Source organism: Rhamphochromis longiceps, linkage group LG3 (assembly GCF_057381845.1).
Source record: "Rhamphochromis longiceps isolate RC_006_pf linkage group LG3, R_longiceps_female_GT1.1, whole genome shotgun sequence".
NCBI lineage: Eukaryota > Metazoa > Chordata > Actinopteri > Cichliformes > Cichlidae > Rhamphochromis > Rhamphochromis longiceps.
Window position 1 is genome coordinate 46,990,173 of NC_140559.1, and position 22,834 is coordinate 47,013,006.

Genomic DNA, 22,834 nt, shown 5'->3' on the forward strand with positions numbered 1-22,834 from the left:
TGTCCAAAGAGAAAAGACCTTCAGAGAGTCGGGAGAACTTTTGCTCAAGACCACTTTTAAGGTGTGTTCAAAGAGTGTGGCTCACTGGAAGCAAAATATAAAGAAATGAGGGGTGGCTTTAGACTTCTGCACATCAGACAGTACATTTACAGTGAGCCCACAGTAGATCTCTAACAGATCTAGTTTTAAAGTGTACCCTGTCTTATTTATTATTATTATTATTATTATTATTATTATTATTATTATTATTATTATATATTTTTCCTATCAAGAAGGCTTGCTCATGCAGTGATGTGAAATGTCATTGTATTGCCATAAATACTGTAGACATTGCATTGAATGTGCTACACTGTAGCTACACTGCAGTATACACTCTATTCTAACTGCATGTAACTAATTAACCAGTGCTAGCTAACGTTACTGGATAACGAGCCCTCCCTTTGCCCTCTCTCCATCTGCAAACATTAGAATCACATAAAAAAAAACTTCAGGCTGTATTTTATTTTTAAAACCCTGGAAAAGCGGTTACAACTGCGCAATAAAGACGCAATAACATGGATGGGGATTTTATTTTGATAGTTCCAAAGGGAAGCGGGCAGTTTAGACTTCTTTTTTCCCCATGCCCTGACAGTGGTGGGGAGCTGGATGAGGGAAGAGACGGAGAAGGTGGAGTGCAGGGTACAGCCAGCACATACATAGCGGGGTTTAGGGCTCTGATTCTTTTGGGCCAGGCGGCTGAGTTTAGCGGCGGTGTACCTCTTTACGAGGTAAACTGCTCTCTGGGACAGGACAGGTGTGCTAAAAGACCCGGAATGAAAGCGGAATAAAGGAGGTAGCGAATAGCTTTTTGTTTGTTTGTTTGTTTGTTTGGAGGAAAAAAAGAGAGACATTTGGGGACATCGCAAACGAGCCACCAAGGAGGAAACAGGCTCCGGGCCAGACGACCGGTTAGCACGGACACTGAGAGGCAAAAGAGGAGGAGGAGGAGGAATAAGGGGAGAAAGGCTGACAAGTGACACAGGAGAGGAGACCCATTATCACTAGGGTGAGTTCCTAATCAAAACATCCTATAGACGGGGCGTGTTTGCGCCTGAGCAGTTCAGTTATCCTGTGCACATGTCCGTCCGAAGCCCTGTTATAGTCCCTTTAACCCCAACCTCAGGCTGCCAGCAGCAGCCTAATTACCCAGAGCTCCAGCACACCCTCCGCTAACCCATCACATCCTGCTACAGTCTGGTTACACTGACGCTTTCCTCCCTGTTTCTTGTTTGGAGGGGGGGAGAGCGAAACATAGCCGTTTCGCCATTATCATTATAATTTATTTTGCTCTTCAAATCCTAAAAAAAGGCACTGCTGAAATTGTCAATGAGAGCAGACTCTGCCACCGCCTCTGTGAACTCTCACAGTCAGCGCACAAACTTTGCGAAAAACTCGCAGGCATCATCTCCTCGGACTGCTGCTGTAGCCATGGTATTAGCTTAGTCATTACTGTGAGGTACAGGCACAACATTCAGTCAAATTTCCACGTCTGTGGGCGTGTGGGCTCCCGGCGCCACTGTGATGCAGAAGCTTTCCTTAATGGTGCGGAGGGTTTAAGGGTCATAAAATGCGGGCTGTCCGCCTTCATCTGGAGGGCCTCGGCCAGAGTGCAGCCGCCAGTGCGCATGAATACGGGGGGTACAGCGACGTTGCAGCCGACGGGCCGTGGCACGTCCTGTGAGCTCTAGGCCGCAGTACACTGCGGAGTGAGCACACAGACTTTTACCACCCGGGGTGTGACTTACCGAAACATTTTTTATTTTGCTTCACAACAAGCGGGTTTAATAAGTCACCCTACGGAGACGCCTCTTTGATTTACTTATGGATTTCAAATGCGAGAGGAGTAGTTTTAGACATTTGTACGCACAAAAAGATTTCCCAAAGTTAAAATGTTCGGATTCGTGAGTTAAACGTAAGAAATTGTGCGTAAATGATCAGTATTTCTTTATTCGGGTACGCATTTTGCACTTTGGGTCAACTTCCGTTGTTTAAATGCGCTATAGGCTCAAATAAAATAGACATGACAGTCAGCACAAAAAGATTCAGGCATTATTCATAATCATGTTTGAAGTATACCCCACCACACACACTCCAAAAAACAAACACACAAACAAAAAAAACCACAATTCACACAAACACTACAGACAGAAACAAACTATTGATCCTGTCATCCTTGTATCGATCTGACACCGATACCAGCACCGATACTTGGACCAGTCCGCCCGCTTCTAGCTGTTAGTGTTGGTAGGACCGGTTAAGCTGGTAAAGATTAAAACTAGATTCAGTTTTAGCTGAAATGCTAAGTACACACACCTCCTTACTCTCCTTTCTTTGGCCTCTGCAGCAGGCATGGCAGATGCAGAGCTGGATTTCCAGACTGGTGATGCTGGGGCATCCTCCACCTACCCCATGCAGTGTTCTGCCCTGCGCAAAAACGGCTTTGTTGTCCTGAAAGGCCGACCCTGCAAGATTGTTGAGATGTCCACCTCCAAGACTGGCAAGCACGGCCACGCCAAGGTCGGTAAATTCCTGATGTACAGAATTACACAGGGGATCTTCATGCCGGGACACATCTATCCGCAAAATAAGAATAATGACTGTAATAAAAAAAAGGTCTTCTCCAATCTGGACACAGTATAAACGCAGTTCTGAAAGAAGTTTCATTGGAGCTTCAGCTGAGGGAGAATTAGCGACGAGAGTCGGTGAATTAGCACTGCGAGGTCACGGTCACTAATATTAATGCATATGAACTGACGCTTTCAGCCTGTTCAAAAACATTGTGCCTCATCAGGGTTGTAGCTTTCAACTCTTCAAGTACTTGGAAAATTACATGTACTAAACTTGGAAATATTATTTCTAGCAAATCATGCCTTTTAGAGGATAGCAGGTAGCTGAAGTGCTCTCTTTGCACGCCCATTAGAAAGGAGATTGTTCATCCTGTGTGTGTTTTTGTGCGCAGGTGCACTTGGTTGGCATCGACATATTCTCTGGTAAGAAGTATGAAGATATTTGTCCCTCCACTCACAACATGGACGTCCCCAACATCAAGAGAATGGATTACCAGGTGAGACACAGATGCTGCGGCTCCCATGCTGGTAGGAGTAATTCTGCAGCTCCCACAATGAAGTCGCTCAAAGCGACGTCTTTGATAAGACGTCTCTGTCACGCTGAGTTAACGTTCGTGTGACATTAGAAATCGAGCCTTTCCTTCTCCTCGCCTCTGTGAAAGCTTTGATTTGATCATTACGAATGCGTTATTTGTCATCACCAGAAAATCAACGTCCCCGCCTTTGACAGCACAGCAATAACCACAAATATGCGTGTCGCTGTTTAATAAGCACAAGATTTTCTGATAGAATTTTTCCGGCTGCTCGAGGACAGTCGGCAGTTAGGTAGCAATTGCTTCCCGAGAAAAGGAGGAGGGAAGATTTGCAAGACGTGGACGCGGAGAAGGAAAGAGGAGATGCTGCCGTTAATGACGTCTTTTAATATCCTGTTAATCTTTCATGAGCGCACGGAAGGAAAACAGAACCCTGCGGCTTTGTTACGCAGCCGCGCATTTGAAAGCAAGAAGGCGCCGCATGGATGTATCGAAGAGAGAAGAGGCAGAATTTGCTGTAGTTGTTTCAGTTTCAGGGTTTCACTGATACAGTCGTGACCTCCCGGTGTCTAAAAATAGAACCAGGCCATCAATAATGTTAACAGTAACACTTTTGCTTTACCTGCTGTGACAAGCCAAAGTGTGGACTGGGGGAAAGACCCAGTTTAGAATAGGTGACTTTGAAATCCTCCAAAAATTAAAACCCGTTAAGCTCATTTCCACAAAAACATTTTAATTCTTGGATTCTGCTGTAGTAGCTTTGCATTCCTGAGAGTTTACATTAATCCCTTTTCATCTTATACCCTCCTACGGTGTCGTTTTAGTGCCTCTCTCATTTAAAAAATCTTCTTTTCTGATTGGCTGTGACTCGCAAACAGAAGGTTTGAAAAGCATGTGATCCAGTGGCTCACATGGATTACTTGTCCTTATATTGACCTCCTTACTTAAACTTTGGCCGTGTTTAATCTGGGTATCCACCTGCAACACAGGAAGTTTTCCCAGTACTCCCTGAAGTGCACCCTGTGATTCAATAGCTTGTAGAAACAGCTCGTCTGTACGATTTTATTAGTCTTTCACATCACTGCAGAGGAATTTTCTCTTCTATAAAACATTCCTTCAGTTCTTTCAGATTTGTGAGCCTCCAGTATTTCAGTCAAGTTTTGATGTGAACTTTGACCTAAGTTATTTTCTTTTTCACTCATTCTGTTGTAGATTTAAATGCTGAGGATCGTTGTTGTGCTGTATGACCCAGGTTAGCTGTAGCTGTCAGACGGATGTCCTCACGTTTGACTTTAGTGCTGACTATTGGCTAAATTTCCCAGGATGTGCACTCCTGAGACGGCTGTGGTTTTGTGTTACCACACACCTAAATGCTCTAAATCTGCAAATTGTGAAAACGTCTGCTTTTATAGAAGCTCTCAAACTTGCTGACGATCAGTTAATCAAGTGCATTTCATTATCAGCATCTGATGCTTGTTACCCTCTTAATTCCTTATGGAAGTAGTAAGAGTGCAGTGACGATTGCGCCGCTGGGCTACATAGTCCTGTGAAAACTTTCTTGCACAATGCACTGACTAATGTCTTGTATGCACTATGGAGCTATTTAGCATCTTTCAGGATGTTGTTGTGGTTCTGCAGCAGCAGCTTTACAGTTTCGGCTCAGTCTATCCCAGTGCTCAGGATGGGCAGTCAATCAGCTTTTACTTGCACCCTGACTAGCTGTGGTTTGTTTAGTTCATTTATTTGTTCTGTGTTATTTTATCGGTGGTCAAAAAGACATTTGAGTTGTAATTTTAGATATTCAGTATCCAGCAGCCATGCTCAGCACCAGGTGAAGATGAATACAGGAGAGCATATATCAGAGTCAGGTGTTTCTCTATAGAGTCAAGGAAGAGGAAAATTATAGATAATGTAAAAGAAAAATAAACATTTGTCATGTTCTAATGATTCCTCAAATGTAGACTTAAACCTTCTTTTTTTTTTACCTCAAACCCATCGCGTACCGATGGAAACTAGGTTACATCATATTTGTGCAGAGAGCAGAGAGAGTATCGAGTGCTGCCGCTGTTGATCAGATATGCTGGATTAAACCATGTTGTGTGCAGCAGTACACTCAAGCTTACAAACTAACAACAAAACTACAGTTAATTAATTAAGGAACAGAAAGATGAAGATGATAAAGTCTCGCTGTGATTAAAGATCCTAATTCATTTAGAGTCTTCTGTCTCTTTTTTTCACTGTTTTTTTTGTTGTTGTCCTCTATCAGCTGATCGGGATCCAGGATGGCTACCTGTCCCTGCTCCAGGACAGTGGAGAGGTGAGAGAGGACCTGAAGATCCCAGAGGGAGACCTGGGAAAGGAGATAGAGAGCAAGCATGAAGCCGGAGAGGAGATCCTGGTGAGCACTGTTGCCTTTTTCTCCCGCGCCTGATACCGAACAGCTTCCACGGCTGCCTCGTTGCAAATTTAAATGATCGCACTTTACATAAGAACTTCTGCTCTTTCAGATCACCGTTCTAAATGCAATGGATGAAGAAGCTGCGATTGGCATCAAAGCCTTGGGGAAATAAGCCCATGCAGGTAAATGCAGAGCTGCGGCTGTGGCAGCACGCAGCTGTTCTCTTAACTCCTCCCGCAACCGCCGCCCTGACCCCAGCCTGCCTGAAGACAAGTGTGTGTGTGTGTGTCTGTGCTTGTGAGTGTGTCTCATGTAAAATTATGTATGTGCGTGAGTTCGGTCATTACACCACGCACCACCAGCATGTGCCATGCTAGTGCAATGTGTGTGTGAAGTCACGCACAGATGTTGTACATGAGTGGAGCAAGGGGAAGGCAACTCTGGACATCAAGACCCGAGGCTGAGGTTTGCTGTACAGATTTGGCCTTTGCTATTATTGAAAATAAATAAATATGACCTTATTTACAATTATTTACAATTACGAATATGCACTATACTGGAAATATCCATGTTTTTAAATATGAATGCGTGTTTTTGTGTATATACTTGTTTGGACTGGATATATTAGTGATGTCAGATGACAAAATGTTACAAATTCTGCAAATTTTTTTCAAATTTAATACTGTATAAGGTGGTGGTTGCACAGCAGGGTGACCTGGTGGATTTGCCTAACCCTTTAAAGAAACAGTTCACCCCCAAATCAAATATGTGTTTCCATCGGTAGTGCTGTTTATGAATCTAGACTGTTTAAGCATGAGTTGGCCGGTTTTGGAAATATCGTACAGTGGAACTAAATGCCCCATCCATGACACTGTGTTACGTCCCCTAACACACACCATTGATGGAAAGAAAAAAAAAAAGAACAGAAAAATCGTATTACCTTGCTGTGAGCAGTTTCGTGTAGGAACTATTTTGTTTCTCTCGAACTACAACCGTGCTGTGCAGAAGGACATGTGGCTGTACCTGAGGCGAGAGGCTCGAACTAATGGCCCCTTGTAAACACAGATCCTCCTGGCTTAGCTGTCAGAAGTTGCCCACTGCTAGCTTGTCATAGCAAGCTGTTGAGCTACAGGATACTGTTGGTTGACATATATCCTGGTAATAAATACCTTATGTTACCTAGGCAACTACAGCTTGTAAAATCTATAAAGCAATGCATGACTGGCAGGTTTCTTCTTGTGTTGATGCAGTTATTAATAATTGGCTAATAAGCTATCTCCATTCTTTCTTTCCTTGTCAACATTTTGACACACTGAGGACAAATTGAACTCCTGATTTCTCACTCAGTGGTTGATTTATTTTCCTGCTGAGCTAACAGATAAAACAATGAGGCAATTACATCACAGGGTTTTTAATGCTAACACTGGGACAGCACAAAAGCGGTGCTCGCAACTACAGGCTGACTGATTTATTGATATTATGGTGATATGCTGGTATTTTATCAGCCATTATTAGTTATATTGCTATCAGTAAAAGTAAAACAGAGATGGGAGAAACACTCTACAACCATGTTGCGAATGTTGATGCTGCAAAGTTTGTCCAGCAGAGGGCACTGTGGAACTCGCAAACACTCAATGTTTGGGATGCAGCATAGTACAAGCAGCTGATTCGAGCAGAGTTGGGCAAAGCGTAAACAAGTCAATAAACTTTAAAAAAAAAAACATTGATAAACTAAAAGCTACAAACACCACAACATGTTTCGTGTGTGTGAAATAAAAAAATAAAAAAAATTGGTCGATATATTGAAATATCGGATTTTTAAAACACCAAGTATCGGTATCAGTTTTAACAGTCCAGCCAAGCGAAGTTCACCAATAAACAAGACAGAATGTACTTGTAGAGAAATGTAACTGATATAAAAGTGTTGATATTAAAATAAAATGAATAATAATTATCTGTGTGCGTGGGTAGACTTTGTGTAGCGGTGTCTACACGGCCACCTTGTAGCAAAAAACAAAGCAGACACTAAGCTTCACCGCAGTAATATGATCTGCATTCTTGCTTTGAAATAAGGGAACTCCATTCTTCGTGGAAACATCAGCATGTTGTCGTCACACCGTGATCAGGTTTGACTGCAAACACAGCATGCTTCGTGGGTCGCAGGATTCAAATGGAAACCTCAGAAAGAAAATAGTCCCTACATTAAACTGCTCACGTCGAGGCTTGCGGACTTTTTTTTTACTCACAGCCAGGTCATAATTTCTGTTCAGATACTTTACTTCTTGGTTATATAAATACATTATTTTGGCACTATGATCATCACATTCAGGTTATCTCTACAGCCAGGACTGGGCAACTCATGCCAGAACCATCTAGATGGCTAGAAAACACCACAAACCCGAGGAAAACATATACAAGTTTGTCAAACTTGTGTTTCACAGTAACACTATTAAGAGCATGTGTATCATTCTTATGTATAAATATAAATGAAAAGCTGAAAGTTAATATTGTAATATTTGATCAGTGTTTATCTTTTTTCCTGTGGGTTACACTTTATTTTACAGCCTGTTACTTCCTGTGTTTCTTTAAGAAGCAGCTCGCAGCCCTGTTGTAATTGTAACCTGTTTATGCACTTTCTTTCCTGTAATTCGCCTCCACACTGTGGGCTGTAGAATAAAGTCACTGTTATCTGTGCAATGTTTCCTCTGCAGAGGCCAGTTAAACCATCTCATTAAAGTACATCTCTAAGGACAGATATATATATATTTATTTTTCTTAAGCATCTTCCTTCCTGACTTCTCCTTTCCTTTCTTCTCATTCCTCCCTCCCTTCTTCCAATTCTGTTTCAGGGGTAATCGAGATGCACTGGACCTGGGGAAAGGAGGGGATATTGCCTCGTCAGTTATTCTCCCTCTTTGTTTTTCATACTCTCTCCCTCTCAGTTGTCTGTCCCTGCTTCAGGTTCAATTAGTTAATAAATCATTGGAAATGTCAAACAGTTAAAAAAAACAAAACATACTCCATGTACATACACGTGTCCAGGCGTAGTGGTAGGTCTCACAAAAGATGGAGGTGGTGTATGATTGAGTAGCTACTTACAAGCTGTTAAAGTCACGACTATTATTATTTGTCCCCAATTTATAAAGGGCTTCAACTCCACACCTGCATTGTTCTGTTGAGGCTTGCTGAGCGTGTACCATACAGGAGTAAATACATGCCTCGATTTTGTATTTCTGTATGTCACCATTTCAGCACTGGGCCCCTACAAGCCCCGCCCCCTCCTGCCGTCATATCATCATTAGTTTGGGTTTTTACCGACATGGCACACCAAGGTTCAGCGTGTTTTTGTCTAAAAGTTTAAAGAGACGTGTCAAAGAGAGACAAGAAACCAATCCTCTTCAAGGAGAAATTCTTTTTTCTTTTTTAAAGTCCGCTGGCCAAAACGTTTCGCTTCACTGTTTGGAGTATTATTTGTCGTACTCTCAAACTGTGAGCAGTGATTCGGAGGCGGACGAGTCGTGGCGGTTTGGTGTCCTTACTTTGTGTTCATGCAGCCAGTCCAAACTGTGCAGAATGTCTTCTTGGCCAAAACAAATAAAGACGACACAAACTGCTGGCTGTTGCTTATTGTTTATTTAACAACATTTAAGCAAAAGCTTAAAAAATTTAAACCAGACCTAAACCTGATTGAAGCTGTGAGGGATGATGGGAAAAACTTGAGGCAGAAAATGGCTCTCTTACTTTCTGGTAACACATTGAAACAATCTTTCAGTTAATCTGTAGTAGTGTTCATCAATGTGTGTGTTTGTGTGTGTGAGAGAGAGACAAATCAGAAACATCAATTAAATCCAAATACTGTACACGTTCTCTTCCACTTCCTGCTACTCGATAGTGAGCAAAGGAACTCCAGACACACTGGACACGCCCCTGGTGTCACTGTGGATATGAAGGACCGGCTCTGGACCGCGTAGTCTGGCTTTTATCAGTGTTACTAACAGTTAAACGCACATAAGCACCTCGATGATGGCTTCACAGTGCAAGTAAAATAACAACATTAATTGAAGTAAAATATGAGTCTGAAACTCAGAGCACATATGTTGAAGAGCTGCTTAGTAGCTTATTAACAACATTAAAACAAAGCTAAAAAAAAAAAAAAAACAACTATACAAGGAATAAAACAGATCATAAGGCATAATCCAACCTACTTACAAAAAAAGAAAAAAAAGAAAGCTATTTAAGCGCCAACAGGATCGGCAGAATCTTGAGTGGACTTCTGAAATCTGAGCACCGGTGAGTTTGATCATCTACTTGCCGTGGTGGTAAAACCTCTGCCCGCTTTGGCTGTGGGGCAGGAAGCTATGACGGGGAGCGCTCTGGGGAGAGCTCTGAAACGGAGCCTGGGGAAGGAAAGAGGAACCATGATCACAAGACAGACAAGAAGCAGAACATTAATGAACATAAACACACTGTAGCAGCTCAGACTTTACTTATACTGAATATATTTACAAGAATTACAAGCAATATACAAGTTACTTGACCACATAACACAGAATTAAAAACAAATGGTGTGTGTGTTTTGAGGGTTCACCTTTGCAGTAGGGATCTGGACCGCCATCGATGATGTGGGCAGCAGACCTGGGGTGGAAGGATGCATGGCTGGGGGGTGCATGGGCCTCAAACCACTCTGACATGACGGAAGGAAAACTGTGGTCAGCTAATGGATAACGTCTATTATTTAGATGATCACATATCACAGAGTTTATTTTTGTGTTTGTCTAATATTCCAGCAACATCTGCTGTTTCTGCTTCGCAGCATCTAAAGCTGAAACGGTCTTACTGCGTCAGTAAAGCCCGACTGTTGGTTAGCATGTTCCAGCTGCTTCTGCAGGGGTATTCCTGCTCCAGGGATGTATCCTGCAGAAGATGGTCAGGTTACTTTACAACTCCTCTGAATTTTATGTAGATCGTGGAATTAGACATAGGTATAATTTACAGCAGTGAAACCCACCTTGCTGGGAGGTGAAGTGAACAGGGTAACCAGCCTGCTGGTGAGGGAGGTACTGCATTGCTTGAAATGCAGATGCGCCTGTGGGGAAAAAGGCAAAGTCATTACAATCAATACATCTCACTGTGATCTGATTGTTTTAATGATCAATCAGCGGGTTTCTGAAATTACTGACGCCACGGCAGCATCTAAATAGCATGCCGCCAACTCCACGGTGCATCCACACTTGAAAAATACAAGCTTAAAGAAAAATGACTTCGCACTCAGTGGGGGATTTTATTTTTCGGCTGAAATCAGGGCGCTTTGATCAAACGAAAGCTGTCGGCTGGACTGTCAGTTTTGCGCTTAGACTGTTTGAGAGGAGATTTTCAAACTGTGCGAGAAATGATTTCATAGTTGATTTGTATAAACACGATGTACACGTCTATGTCAATGAAAATCAGCAAAGACTGGCGGCACCTGTGGGCTGAGATGGGCTCAGCCTACTAAAACATGCATCTTGCTCATCAAAAGCATTTCTCTTTACGCCAATGAACACATATTAAAATACCAGCACTGTTTCTAACTTCTGATTGGTTGGACAGTCGTCCCTTTCTTTTCAAATTCAAACATCCACAGGGCTCTGACGCAGGCCCAGAATGAAGCTTGATCACTCAGACCACACACAGACACACACACACATGATCCACTGCTTACCTGAGGTCACACACTCACACACATAATGTTCTCTGAACCATATATGGACTCAAACAATTACATATATTAGTTTAACTTGAGCTATATTTATGTGTATCACGCTTATTACTGTCAAGACTCTGATAAGGATATCGCCTTAAAACTACTAGAATGCCTTCCTTAGCCTTTGAATAGAGGCTATGCCCTCCGTCTCGACTGCCCAACTATATTTCAAGAAGCCCAGCCTGACACAGCAGCCTACAACCGGCTCAGATTGATTTCTATGTCAACTCCTGAAATCCAAGTAAAGACGGAGGAATCGCACACATGATGCTGATAGTTCATTTCTTTGTGTGTTCACTGTGCCACTAGAGAACATTGTTTGAACATTAAAGGACAAAATGACCTCTTACACAATTACAACTAGTGTATAACGCATGTTTGTGTTTGTGTACTGTGATGCACATCACCATCCATCAATCCATCTGTGTTTATTATTATTTTTTTGTAATCATTTTTGACCTGGTGCCCTATGGCACTGCATGTTATTTAACTCCCTCGTTTCCTGTTTCTTCCTGTCTTATACAGTTTTTTTTATCGTGTATATGATAAAATATGTAAGTCATGTCACTGTGACACATTACCCAAATGTTTACTGTACCACTGTACACACTGACAGCAAAGAAATCTTATCTCATCTTACCTCTGATCTGAGAGCTGCTTGCGAAACTGACTGGCACTGAGGGTCCAGGGGCGTAGCTGGAAGGATGCTGAGCCTGAGCCACTCCGTAGGGCTCATGGACCCCCTGACCTCCGCTGAACTGGCCGTGCTCTGCGGAGCCTGAGCTGAAGCCAGGCGTCTGATAATGACGTGCCTAAAAGAGGACGACGTGCACATGTAAACACTGTAAGAAGCATATTATATAGATTGTATTATATTTTATAAATTCTTTAACTGGAACACTCCTTTTACTCACAGGGAGGACAGCAGCTGGGAACAGCTGTTTGCTCCTTTCTCCGAGCAGTGGGCCAGGTCTGCTGTGGCTGACTGGATTGCCTGAAGGAGAGAAAAGGAGAATGTCACTATATGAAAAACAATGACGACTCTGGCAACGCGCAGAACCTGGAACTTTTCTCACCTTGAATGCCGAGGAGGTGCTGTCCTGGGTGCATGGGCAGACTCTGCTGGTAGCTCGCTGATGTCAAAGTTGTAATATCACTAAAGAGGGAGACCAAAAAGCTTAACCGACAATTAACAATCCTTTGACAAAACAACAAACTAAGTATATATATATATATATATACCTCTGCTCTTTTCTTCGTCTTTTCTCCTCTTCGTGGAGAACTTTCTTGAGCTGTAAAAAGAGCTGATGTTTCTCTTCTTGTAGTCCCTGAAGTTTTTCCCCCATCTTCATCACCTGATGTTTATTTGAGGAAATCATGGTGTAAGAACACACAGACTTTGTTTTGTATAAAGCTGGGAGCACAGACTAGCTGAAATGTCACATTTCAAACCTGTTCTTTCGTTTCCTCCAAGGACATCCTCTCCTCTATCTCTTTTGTCCTCTTCCTCTCTTCCTCTTCCTTCATCTTCTGCTCCATCATTTTGTCCACCTCTTCCTCCTCTGAAAAAAGTTTATTTATTAAGGTGAGTATAGTGTAGCTACTTTTTTTTTGATTGCCTTTTAGATCTATGACCAAAGAATAGGTTGCAGGCAGACAGCTATAACATATACACTCAGCAGGCAATTTTTTGGGTACATTTTGCTATTATAGGGTTGAACCCCTTTATTCTTTTAAAACTGTCTTAATTCTTCACTGGACATATTCAACGATGTGCTGTAAACGTTCCTCAGAAATGGTCCATGTTAACATGGCACATCACACACCTGCTGCACATTCATGATGTGAATCTCTTGTTCCACCGCATCCCAAGGTGCTCTATTAAATTAAGATCTGGTGACTGTGGATGTAGTTTAACTACAGTGAACTCACTGTCATGTTCAAGAAATCAGTTTCAATTTGATTTGAGGTTTGAGACATGCAAACACACATGTTCATGAACAATACTCAGGCTGACGACTCTGAATTTGTACTAAGAGGTCCACCGTGTGCAAAGAGAAAAATCACCATATTATTGCACCATTGATACAAAGCAGGATGGAATCATACTCTTATGCCGTTTACACCTAAAGGTGAGCCTACCATCTGAATATTGCAGTAGAAACTGACACTCGTCAGATCAGCAAATGTCTGGGGGGGTTTTGTCAGTCTTCTGTTGCAAAATGTTGGTGAGCCTGTGCAAACTGTAGCTTCAGTTTCCTGTTCTTAGCTGATAGGAGCAGTGCCCTGTGCTGCTTTAACCCATCTGCTTCATGGTTTGACGTGTTGTCCATTCAGTGGCACCTTGGTTGTAAAATTGTTTTAGCAAAGTCATTTAAATCACATTTTTTCCTCATTCTGATGCTCAATTTGAACTTCAGTGGGTCGTCTTGACCATGTCGATATGGTAAATGCACTGGATGATTATAAATTTGTGCCTAACAAACCAGCAGGTGAGTGTATTATTACACAAAAAAATCACAATCATGGATGGATAGATTATTCGAAGAATATATGCATAAACATAGGACTTGAATCTAAATGAGGCAGGCAGATCTTAGTCAAATTTTACAGAATTACAAAGCATGAACATGAAAAGTTAATTTGTTTTATTGACTAAATGCTAAAAACAATTCATACTCTGGTTGGCTGATATTTAATTGTGACCAGGAGTATTACCTATCCAAACACAGCTCAGCGTCTTAACAGTGCTTGCTTATTTCTACAAGGATCCTTAAAGGTGTCAGATGTGACACACTAGGGCTAAAATACTTTTTAAAGCGCATACACACATACACACACACAAAATGAGAAAGCACCTTGTCTCTTGCGCTCTCTTTCCCTCATTATGTGTTTGTGGAGAGCTCTGGCCATCGCGTTGGACAGCTTGGGTCTCTCAAGCAGGGCGGGCATTGTGACAGGCAGTGGAGGGGCCAGCTGGTGTGGGTCAAAATGTCAGTAATGAATCGACAAGGTCAGAGGAAATATTTAGAGTTCATTAAACTACATCAAAGTGTGCATCTACGCTCACTCAAACAAGTGTAACAACCACAGGCCTCGCTAGCTAGCCGATATCGGCCTAAGTTAGCACAGATAGCTGTACCTCCCAATACATGACGATATTTAGAGTAAAATGCACCAACAGAAAACATAGTAATTTAATATAACAAGTGATGTAGCTTACATGTGTAAACCCCTAACAAAAATAACATATTTAAACTTAACCGGGGGAAAACGCTAGCTAGCGAGGCTAGCTGCAGAGCACTTTACTGAGTTACGTATTTTATCCTACATGGTCTACTTTGAATTCAGTGCTGATAAAACTGTAAAAAGCTTACTTTTATTTCGTTGTGAGTCTTTTAATAAGAATCTAACCGTCTGGCGGTTTTTTAGCTTGATAGCACTCGAGCGGTTAAAACAGATAAAAATCAAAACGTCTCCCACAAAACATAAACAGACGGAGCGATTTCCACACCGGTGATGCTGTTGCATTTCCGGTTCAAAGAAGGCGGTCACGCTTCGAAGTGCACTTTGGGAGTTGTAGTTTGGAAGTGCAATGCGGCGACTCTCACGTCGACGTCAGCAAAATGAAACTTCCAAGCAGTTTTGTGTATGTCGTGTTTTTATTTCTTGATGCTTATACAGTTTTATAGTTCAAATATTTGATTTCCTATCAAGGGAAAGATTTAGGAAACACCAAAGCCTCCTTGTGCCGAATGTGGGCTAACCAATTTGATTTCATTGGCAAAACATGAGTAATTTCCTCATTACTTACAACAGTAAATTACATGTTCCGCTTTATTTTTCCCCAGTCTGAAATATGTTTTAATACTTTCATTACATACTACCTATTTTGTTATTTGCTACTTACACAGAACTATTTAACTATTAGATCAGTCAAAGTACTTTCTAACTGTAAGTCTCATTCATCCAAACACTTTTCTTTTCATAAATGCACTGAGGTCAAGTTGGGATTTAGTATCTTGGCTAAACATACTTTGACTTGTAGGCTAGAGAAGCCAGGGATCAAACTACCAACTCTCTGATTAGTAGAAAACCTATCCTACCAACTAAGCCACATCAGAGCTTCCTTCCCAACGTTTATTTTTTGTATGCCAGTCTACTTTTGTAACACTTAAAGAAAGCAGGTGGAGGAAAAAAATAGATGTTGGAGTCAAATGTCTTTCTTGCATATATCAAAAATTATAAACATACACGTGGACATGCATGACTTTGCAAGTCAGATTATCAGTGCAGTAACAGAAGCTGATATGATAAAGCAACCCACGCAACCAGAAGAAAAATGAACTAAATCACAGGTTCATGTTTTTGTATGTTGTGCAAACTGTAACTCCCTTGAAGCGCACAGCATCAAATTAACCAGTGTAATGTTTCATTACATTGAAAGCCACAACTCACATGGCTAAAAAAATTAAAAAAAAATAAAAGTGTAATTACTTGTTACCCTGTAGCAAAGGGACAAAAAAGACAAACAGCAGGTAGTTTTTCCATCACATTTTATTATGTATGGTCATGAATAGAGAGAAAGAGCCAGTTACGCAGCTGTATACAGAGTTCAATTGTAATTTTTCTTCTTACAAAAAAAAAAAAACAACTTAAAAAATAGAAGAAAAAAATTGCACTCAGCTTTACACAATCCTTAGAAAGTAAGCCATCTAAAAATTAACAACAATAACAACAATAATCATTAGCAGTCAACATAATAGTCTTACCACTGAAAGCAGAGGATGATTATTTAGTCTGAATTCTATTATACTCCTTGCAAAGGTCCAATGCAGAGTAGCAAGCTAAATTCTCCTTGACATGCTTTTAAATAAATTTTGTCACTTTAGTTTGTTTTTTCCTAGTGAAAGAGTTCTTTCCCTTTCATTTCTCAGCCTAAGCTCAAGCTAACAAAACTGAACAAAAAAAACCCCCCAAAAAACATTTGCGTTCATTCTAAATAACACCCAATTTAAATCCTTTCTCCCTTAAACCCGGAGTAGCTATAGTAAAGGCCTATTTCTAGTATTATTTCATTAATCTCTCTCATTGTTTTTAAGTAAAGTACGATCGGTTTTGACACTAGAAATTGAACTGGCCATGAGACCACTTAGTTACTGTTGAAAAGAAAAGCGGGAGACAAATACAATTCAGACTGCAGAGTAATAAAGACAGAACTGGATGCGAGAGGGGTAATGCATGGGTGGTGAAAGTGCATTTGACATATTCACTCTGGGAACTGTAGGCTGCTGAGCTGGATTTAATATTTAAATGAATGAATGGATGTGGAGGTCTCAGAAAGGTGGGTAGTGGTTGAAGTGGGATCAGATTTCCCTTTGGCTGTCCCCATACACACTCTCATCACTGTAGGCAATGTAGAGGAAAAAGTCCTCTTCATGATGCTCCTGATGGGAGGGGAAAAAAGAAAAAAACATGTTAGCGCAATATCAATAATGTAGGGAGAGGCTAAGGAGGAACAACCAAAGGCAACATGCTGGTTAAGCCATAATGTGAGAGCATGTGAGTGAGCAGGAAGCTTAACAGGACTCTTGCCTGGTACAACAATCCCATGGTAGCTGAGGTGGGTGGAATGACGTTGTTTACAAAGAAGAAGAGCGCATCCTCAGCTCGCAAGTGGATTCTTTTCCGGATGAGGAAGTAAAACTGACCCACTGATGAAAGAGAGAATATGTAATAGTAGAAATTTAACATGTGACATTACAACTCTAAAATAGAAGTCAACAACTTTTTATACTCCAAGGCAATGTTTACCCGTCAGGTCAGAGGGGACAAGGTACTTCTTCTTGTCCAGATCTCCTATTCTGGCTTTGGGTGCTTTCTCCACAATTACCTAAAGGTTAGAAAAAAAAAAGAAAGAAAAAAGAAAAAAAAAAAAAAAAAAACAGGTGTACAACATGTTTTTATTACAAAGGCTGCAATATGGTGTTCGCTTCATTGTCTCAGAAAAGGGATCTGAGAGTGTACCAAACTGTCAGTCAAGCGAGGCCAGGCACATCAAACCCAGACGAAGTGTTTAATATAACACAGATTATATTTCACAAAAGTATTTCAGTGTTAGAAAGAACCTGGTATATTTACACCCCGGCTATCAGACGTGCGGTTTAATTTTTGAACGCCTTCCCTACTAAACCTCTTTAAGTCTCTCTCCAGTCTAAAAATAGGACCGGTAAAATATCACTTGCCCACACGGTAAACACTGACTGCACAATTAATCAGCGTCCCCCCCCCCCCTTTTTTTTTAATGAATTAGCACCTGATGTGCATTTTTTGTCAGTACCATTTTATGATGGTGAATGATAGTTTTAATTCAAATGATCATACAAAACACGACATCTGTGAATGTTCTCTGGGTCTTTGGGAAGTTATAATGGACTGTTTTCACCATTTAGTGACCAAATAAGTATTCAATTAATAGAGAAAATAAGCAGTGGTTAATTGACTACGATAGTTAATTGTTTGTTGTAGCAACAGAACAAGTTTACGGTAAACTAGGATTGAAGGACTGTAAAACGAAAGCTTAAAAGTGATCATGATTGAAAGGAAAGTGTATTTCGTCATACTTTACAGGAAAAACCCGAAATCCCCACATTAAATCAGCTGATAGTTGTGACACAGACGGCCTCGATAGGCCAGACTAACTGGGGAAAGCCTTTATGATTTATCTGCAAGGAGCTGGGCGACGTAAACAACCCCGTTTTGTTGACAGCATCTATTTTAAGGCGCTCTACTGCGTTTCAACATCCAGCTACAGACCACTAAAAGAGTCTGTGCACACCTGCATGTCTTCACCGTAACCACCGTCACAGTCATAACCACCATTATTTGGCCACCAATGATGATTCACGGAAGAATAACACGGAGATCACCTGCTGGCCTGCTCACAGCGGCCGAAATTCCTACTTAACCTCTGCCGTTGTTAGCTACCATGTGTGGCGGTTACAACGTGGCAGTAAACAAACTAAGCAATATATTGTGTGGGTAAAATCTCTCTACAATATCACATTTAGATTTTAAGATTAAATTAGTAATAAAAATAAAACAGTGAGCATAACGAAATTAGCCTGACAGCAGTATAACAGCAAGGCAACCTAGCTAGCTGTCAAGGTGCTAACGTTAGCTACTTACTGGCACCCTGTCCGGATACTTCTTTCTTATTTTCTCGCCTTCGGACCGCCTCTTCTCAAAGGGATGCTCTTCTTTGTACTGAAACTTCATCTTTAAAAGAGATGACAGACAACAAGTCGGTCACTCCGCGGTGGTACGGGTTGCTTAAGAACTGACTCGAATCGCGGACACACAAACACAAACGATGCTAGCTAGCCTTAGCCTCGCCACAGCTGTTTTCCTAGTGCGACTGCAGCGGAGGGATACAATAACAACATGACGTAGAGGAAATGGGTAGTTCGCAGGGGCGTACCTCACCTTGTTTTAAACCCCATTAACGTCGACTGTGTGATGATAATCGACGCGTATTCAAGAAGAAAATAATAATAATCTTGAAATAAACAGTATACGAAGAGCTTACGAATCAATGTTGCCTTTCTGTCTTTTTCTTTTCTTTTACGTGGAACTATTTTATTTTTTATCAGCCGCTGCGCATAAAGACGCGGGGCAGGGCACTGAGGAGGGATCTGTCCTTGTCATATGACCGAGGCCCAGCAGTTTGTGGTTAGGGAGGAGAAACCGAAAAACATGCGACATTTCATTGTGCTGGAGCTTTCGCTCCCGGTGATAAACCCTGAACCAAACACGTTTATTCACATTTCTGCAGCATGTTGGATTATTGTATGTAAGCACAAGTTACTGCGTATTTAATGGTGAACACAGTGCCCACTAAGTTTCCTCTAATTACTCGGGGTTTACGACTCATTACACCATAACAGACGAAAGAAGCAAATAACCAGGAGTTTTATCATTTACGCAAATTGTTGCTAAATGCTGGTTTTAGGATAACTTTGTGTAACTCTGGGAATTTACTGGGTTATTTTATTCACAATTTATATTAAAAAAAAGTTTAATATTTTGTCATGAACACATTTGGTAAACAAACTGTGCCTCCAAAGCTGCCACTCATACATCCTGAAACACTCACCTGCCTATTGCGCATATGACCCACAGGTCTGTGAGTCACATCCATGTGACATCACTGTGGTTGAAAACCTCATGATCTCCTCTTGTGCACAGTGATGACACAGATTGTATAGATCTAAAAAGTACTGCACATATTTTTGTTAGAGAAACAACCCTCTCCTGCTTCAGACCAGAAAGTTGCCTGATCATTTTAGATAATATTGTCTCTTGTTTTCTTTGTTATACATTTTTTGGGGTTGTATTTTTACCCCTTAGTGTTCTAGATTTCAGTCTCATGGCTCTTTCACAGCAGGAACTTTAAAAATTAAAGTGTATACTCAGCTGATGTCAAATGCTGACTGATCTACATTATATATTATTATTATTTTACATGATATTCTCTTTTTTTTTTTGCTGTACACACACTCACACCCTCCAGGTCCAGGTACTATCACCCCCAGAGGGGCAATCTGCCCCAAGACCCAGGAGATGTTGCCCTTTGCTCTGGGGTGGAGACAAGCACAACACCCCCGGTCTTGCAGCAGCAGGGAGGCCCTGCATCCCAGACCCCAACCAGACAGCCAACTCCTCCTCCCCTCCCCCCACCGAAACGGTGAACAGAGAACAGGGATGTGAGATTGATCAATGATAACATGATAGACTCTTCTTGGAGTGAGCTCGCAAAGAAATCCGCTCGATTTGCAAGGTGGATGAAAGCAAGGCAGGTTTAAAGGGGCATCTATTTCGGTTTTCCTAATTTTCTATCACTCGTCACTTTATTAGGTGTCTCAATTCTCTGTGGCACAGATTCAACAAGTTGTTGGAAAAAATTCCTCAAAGATTTTGGTCCACGTTGACGTGATCACACAGCATTACAGTTGCTGCAGATTTGCTCATCCATGATGTGAGTCTCCTACTTCACCACATCCCAAGCGTGCTTATTGGACTGCGACACGGTGACTGTGGAGGTCATTAAACTAAAGCAAACTTATCTTCGAGAAACCACTTTGATATCATTTGTGACATGGTGTGTTATCCTGCTGGAAGCAGCCATCAGAAGATACGTGCACTACTCAAAAGAGATGGACATGCTCAGCAACAATCATCAGGTAGGCTGTGGTGTTTAAATGATGCTCACATGATACTAAGGGGCCCAAAGTGAACCAAGATAATATTTTCCACAGCATCACACCACCACTAGCAGTCTCAACTGTGAATATAAGGAAGAATGGAACCATGTTTTCATGCGGATGGCAGGGTCAAATTCTGGGTCTACCATCTGAATGCTGCAGCAGAAATTTATCAGACCAGGCAACATTTATTTTTGTGAGCCTCTGCAAACTGTAGTCTGTTTCCTGACCTTAGCTGACAGGAATGGAATCCACTGCTGTAACCCATCTGTTTAAAGGGTCAAAATAACTTCTATTGCCTTTCTCCCACCTGCCTGTTTGCCCCCGTTTAGCAGGGGCAGCTAATCAGAAGACTTTTGGCTTAGAGGGAAGGTGGAAGGAAGCTTAAACTACTTGTTTGAGGGGATAAACTGAGGAGTCTAAGAGCGTAATAGGTTCCCTTTAATAAGGTGGCTGGAAGGAAGCTGTGGTCAAAAAGGCAAAATCATATTTACCTCTTTCTGCGTTTCAACCTTTAAATCATCAGTGAGAGGCAGGTGTTAGCAAACCAAAGCATATACTGTATCAGCCTTATACCGTGATTAGAAATCACATTCTGAAGTCTTCAGCTTGGGACAAAAAAAAACATTCACACATCATCACACGCACAGCTATGGCTGGCTAGCAGATGTGCAACCAAATCAGGGCTTATAGTAGAGGACTATTGCACTGCATGCTTGATACACTAACAGTAAGAAAAACGTCGATACTTTTCACTGACAGTCATTCATTTGCAAAACAGTCACAAAACAGTACAAAACACTACCTGCTGATTAAGATTATGCAACATGATTGAGATGGTCAGCAGTTCTCCCAAACGGACTTCATGTGAGGATGTTTTATCATCAAGTAGAGATGCGTATAAAAATAGAAACGAGAAAACTAATTTGCATACTTTGTCTTAAAATTACACTTTTCTTCACAATTAAAACAAATAAACGTACACATAAAAACTTAGAAGCGATTATGGCCTGCAGCAGTGCTTAAACGCACAGCTTACATGAACAAGAACAGCTTCTGTTTTTTGTCTCAAGTTCAAGCTGTAGATAAAATAAACAACAAAGATGGGACAGAAAGCCATTGTCTAGAGCTTTGGGGACAAAGGTTATTCCAGTTTGAAAAAGCCTTTATCAAAACAAAGTTAGTCTGAGATCAGTGCAGTTCCCCGTTACACCACATGGTGGCAGCAGATGATTAACCAAAGTGTTCCTCTCACAGAAACTGAACTCCAGTGAAGTTAGAGCTGCAAAATGTTAGGGCTCAAACATGAAGGGTGTTACTCGCAGTAAAAGAAAACAAGCTGAATTGTAACTGGTCGATACTGACAAGTGTTTTATTAGTAACACAGACCTGGAGACAGAGCCAATAAGAAGCCGCTGTGAGCCTTGACAAGACTGACATTGTTCAGAAGGCATTTAAAGATGGAGCGTCTAATAGTTGAACCGATACAATAAAAAGGGGAATGGGTAAAAAAATAAAATAATAATAATAAAATAAAAAAAATGCAAAGGGGTGGGAAGGCTGCAAGTTTGAATCAACTAACAAACAAACTGCAAAAAAAAAAAACAAAAAAACAAAAAAAACAGGAGATTAAGTGCAATTCTTATTAAATGAAACCAGGATGGCATCAAATAGTTTTTTAAAAATGAGGCGAAGAAATTGTTGTGGTATTCAGAAGTCATATTAGCAGATATCATGGTAACAGAGAAACAATCAGATATGGAAAGGCGGAACGGCAGTCCGTGTATCATTACAAGCCATTCTTTTCTTTTTTTTTCCTCACAACTTTAAAGTGTTTATCAGAGTCCCATGAAGAAGTTTGGGAGAAACAGTTGTTGGTTATGGCTGAGGGAAAAAGAAAAAGAGAAAAAAAAAAAAAAAACAAAGAAAAGAAACTTCGACTTCTTGGCTATTTGTCCAGAAAAAAAAATGCCTGTGGGTGGTATGTTGCAAGCAAGGGTCCATCAGTTACATCATTTAAATTGATCCAATCTTGCTGGGGGAGAAAAAAATAGAAAGTACCCTGGGAATTGATGACTCGCCGCTTGGGGTATGATGGTGATCTTAAAAAAATAAATAAATAAAAAAAAAAAAAAAAAAGGGGGGGGGGGGGGGGTAGTTTTCTATTTTCCCCTACTCAGTTGCTCCAAGAGGTTAAGACAGTAAACTGATGAGTTTGCTGAAGTGCAGTATGTTGTGATGACGAAGAAGAGAGAGAGAAAAAAAAAAAAGTCTTTGTTGCATCGCCGATC

General features: G+C 41.2%; 3 protein-coding genes across 4 annotated transcripts; 1 reads left to right on the forward strand and 2 right to left on the reverse strand.

Moving 5' to 3' along the window:
* Window positions 1–577: 577 nt before the first annotated feature.
* Window positions 578–9,373, forward strand: LOC146675059 (eukaryotic translation initiation factor 5A-1). 2 transcript variants are annotated; one of them, XM_085400063.1, is made up of 6 exons: window positions 589–1,045; window positions 2,384–2,556; window positions 2,999–3,103; window positions 5,406–5,537; window positions 5,647–5,719; window positions 8,387–9,373. In XM_085400063.1, the coding sequence occupies exons 2-5, from the start codon at window positions 2,389–2,391 to the stop codon at window positions 5,707–5,709; spliced, it is 468 nt and encodes a 155-aa protein (XP_085256189.1). In that variant the 5' UTR covers window positions 589–1,045; window positions 2,384–2,388; the 3' UTR covers window positions 5,710–5,719; window positions 8,387–9,373. The 2 variants fall into 2 exon arrangements, with proteins under 2 accessions (XP_085256197.1, XP_085256189.1); XM_085400071.1 differs by lacking the exon at window positions 8,387–9,373 and having other exon boundaries at window positions 578–1,045; window positions 2,387–2,556; window positions 5,647–8,308.
* Window positions 9,374–9,654: 281 nt separating this feature from the next.
* Window positions 9,655–14,810, reverse strand: gps2 (G protein pathway suppressor 2). Its single transcript, XM_085400055.1, has 11 exons — window positions 14,658–14,810; window positions 14,139–14,256; window positions 12,733–12,842; window positions 12,523–12,635; window positions 12,357–12,436; window positions 12,195–12,274; window positions 11,921–12,092; window positions 10,546–10,623; window positions 10,375–10,451; window positions 10,126–10,221; window positions 9,655–9,934 (listed from the first exon to the last, which is right to left on the reverse strand). The coding sequence occupies exons 2-11, from the start codon at window positions 14,230–14,232 to the stop codon at window positions 9,842–9,844; spliced, it is 993 nt and encodes a 330-aa protein (XP_085256181.1). The 5' UTR covers window positions 14,233–14,256; window positions 14,658–14,810; the 3' UTR covers window positions 9,655–9,841.
* Window positions 14,811–15,819: 1,009 nt separating this feature from the next.
* Window positions 15,820–18,706, reverse strand: LOC146675061 (gamma-aminobutyric acid receptor-associated protein). Its single transcript, XM_085400110.1, has 4 exons — window positions 18,469–18,706; window positions 17,095–17,173; window positions 16,876–16,994; window positions 15,820–16,727 (listed from the first exon to the last, which is right to left on the reverse strand). The coding sequence occupies exons 1-4, from the start codon at window positions 18,556–18,558 to the stop codon at window positions 16,647–16,649; spliced, it is 369 nt and encodes a 122-aa protein (XP_085256236.1). The 5' UTR covers window positions 18,559–18,706; the 3' UTR covers window positions 15,820–16,646.
* Between the last annotated feature and the right edge of the window lie 4,128 nt (window positions 18,707–22,834).

What these genes read in the sequence shown, in the direction of transcription:
- LOC146675059 (XM_085400071.1), top strand. Translation starts at nt 2,389, where the DNA reads ATGGCAGATGCAGAGCTGGATTTCCAGACTGGTGATGCTGGGGCATCC. An exon ending in GCAAGCACGGCCACGCCAAG is followed by an intron (nt 2,557 to 2,998) that starts GTCGGTAAATTC and finishes TTTTGTGCGCAG; the next exon opens with GTGCACTTGGTTGGCATCGA. An exon ending in TCAAGAGAATGGATTACCAG is followed by an intron (nt 3,104 to 5,405) that starts GTGAGACACAGA and finishes GTCCTCTATCAG; the next exon opens with CTGATCGGGATCCAGGATGG.
- gps2 (XM_085400055.1), bottom strand. Translation starts at nt 14,232, where the DNA reads ATGCCCGCCCTGCTTGAGAGACCCAAGCTGTCCAACGCGATGGCCAGA. An exon ending in AAGAGAGCGCAAGAGACAAG is followed by an intron (nt 12,843 to 14,138) that starts GTGCTTTCTCAT and finishes AACTTTTTTCAG; the next exon opens with AGGAGGAAGAGGTGGACAAA. An exon ending in TCACTTCACCTCCCAGCAAG is followed by an intron (nt 10,452 to 10,545) that starts GTGGGTTTCACT and finishes CATCTTCTGCAG; the next exon opens with GATACATCCCTGGAGCAGGA.
- LOC146675061 (XM_085400110.1), bottom strand. Translation starts at nt 18,558, where the DNA reads ATGAAGTTTCAGTACAAAGAAGAGCATCCCTTTGAGAAGAGGCGGTCC. An exon ending in AGTATCCGGACAGGGTGCCA is followed by an intron (nt 17,174 to 18,468) that starts GTAAGTAGCTAA and finishes TCTAACCTTTAG; the next exon opens with GTAATTGTGGAGAAAGCACC. An exon ending in TGTCCCCTCTGACCTGACGG is followed by an intron (nt 16,995 to 17,094) that starts GTAAACATTGCC and finishes CTCTTTCATCAG; the next exon opens with TGGGTCAGTTTTACTTCCTC.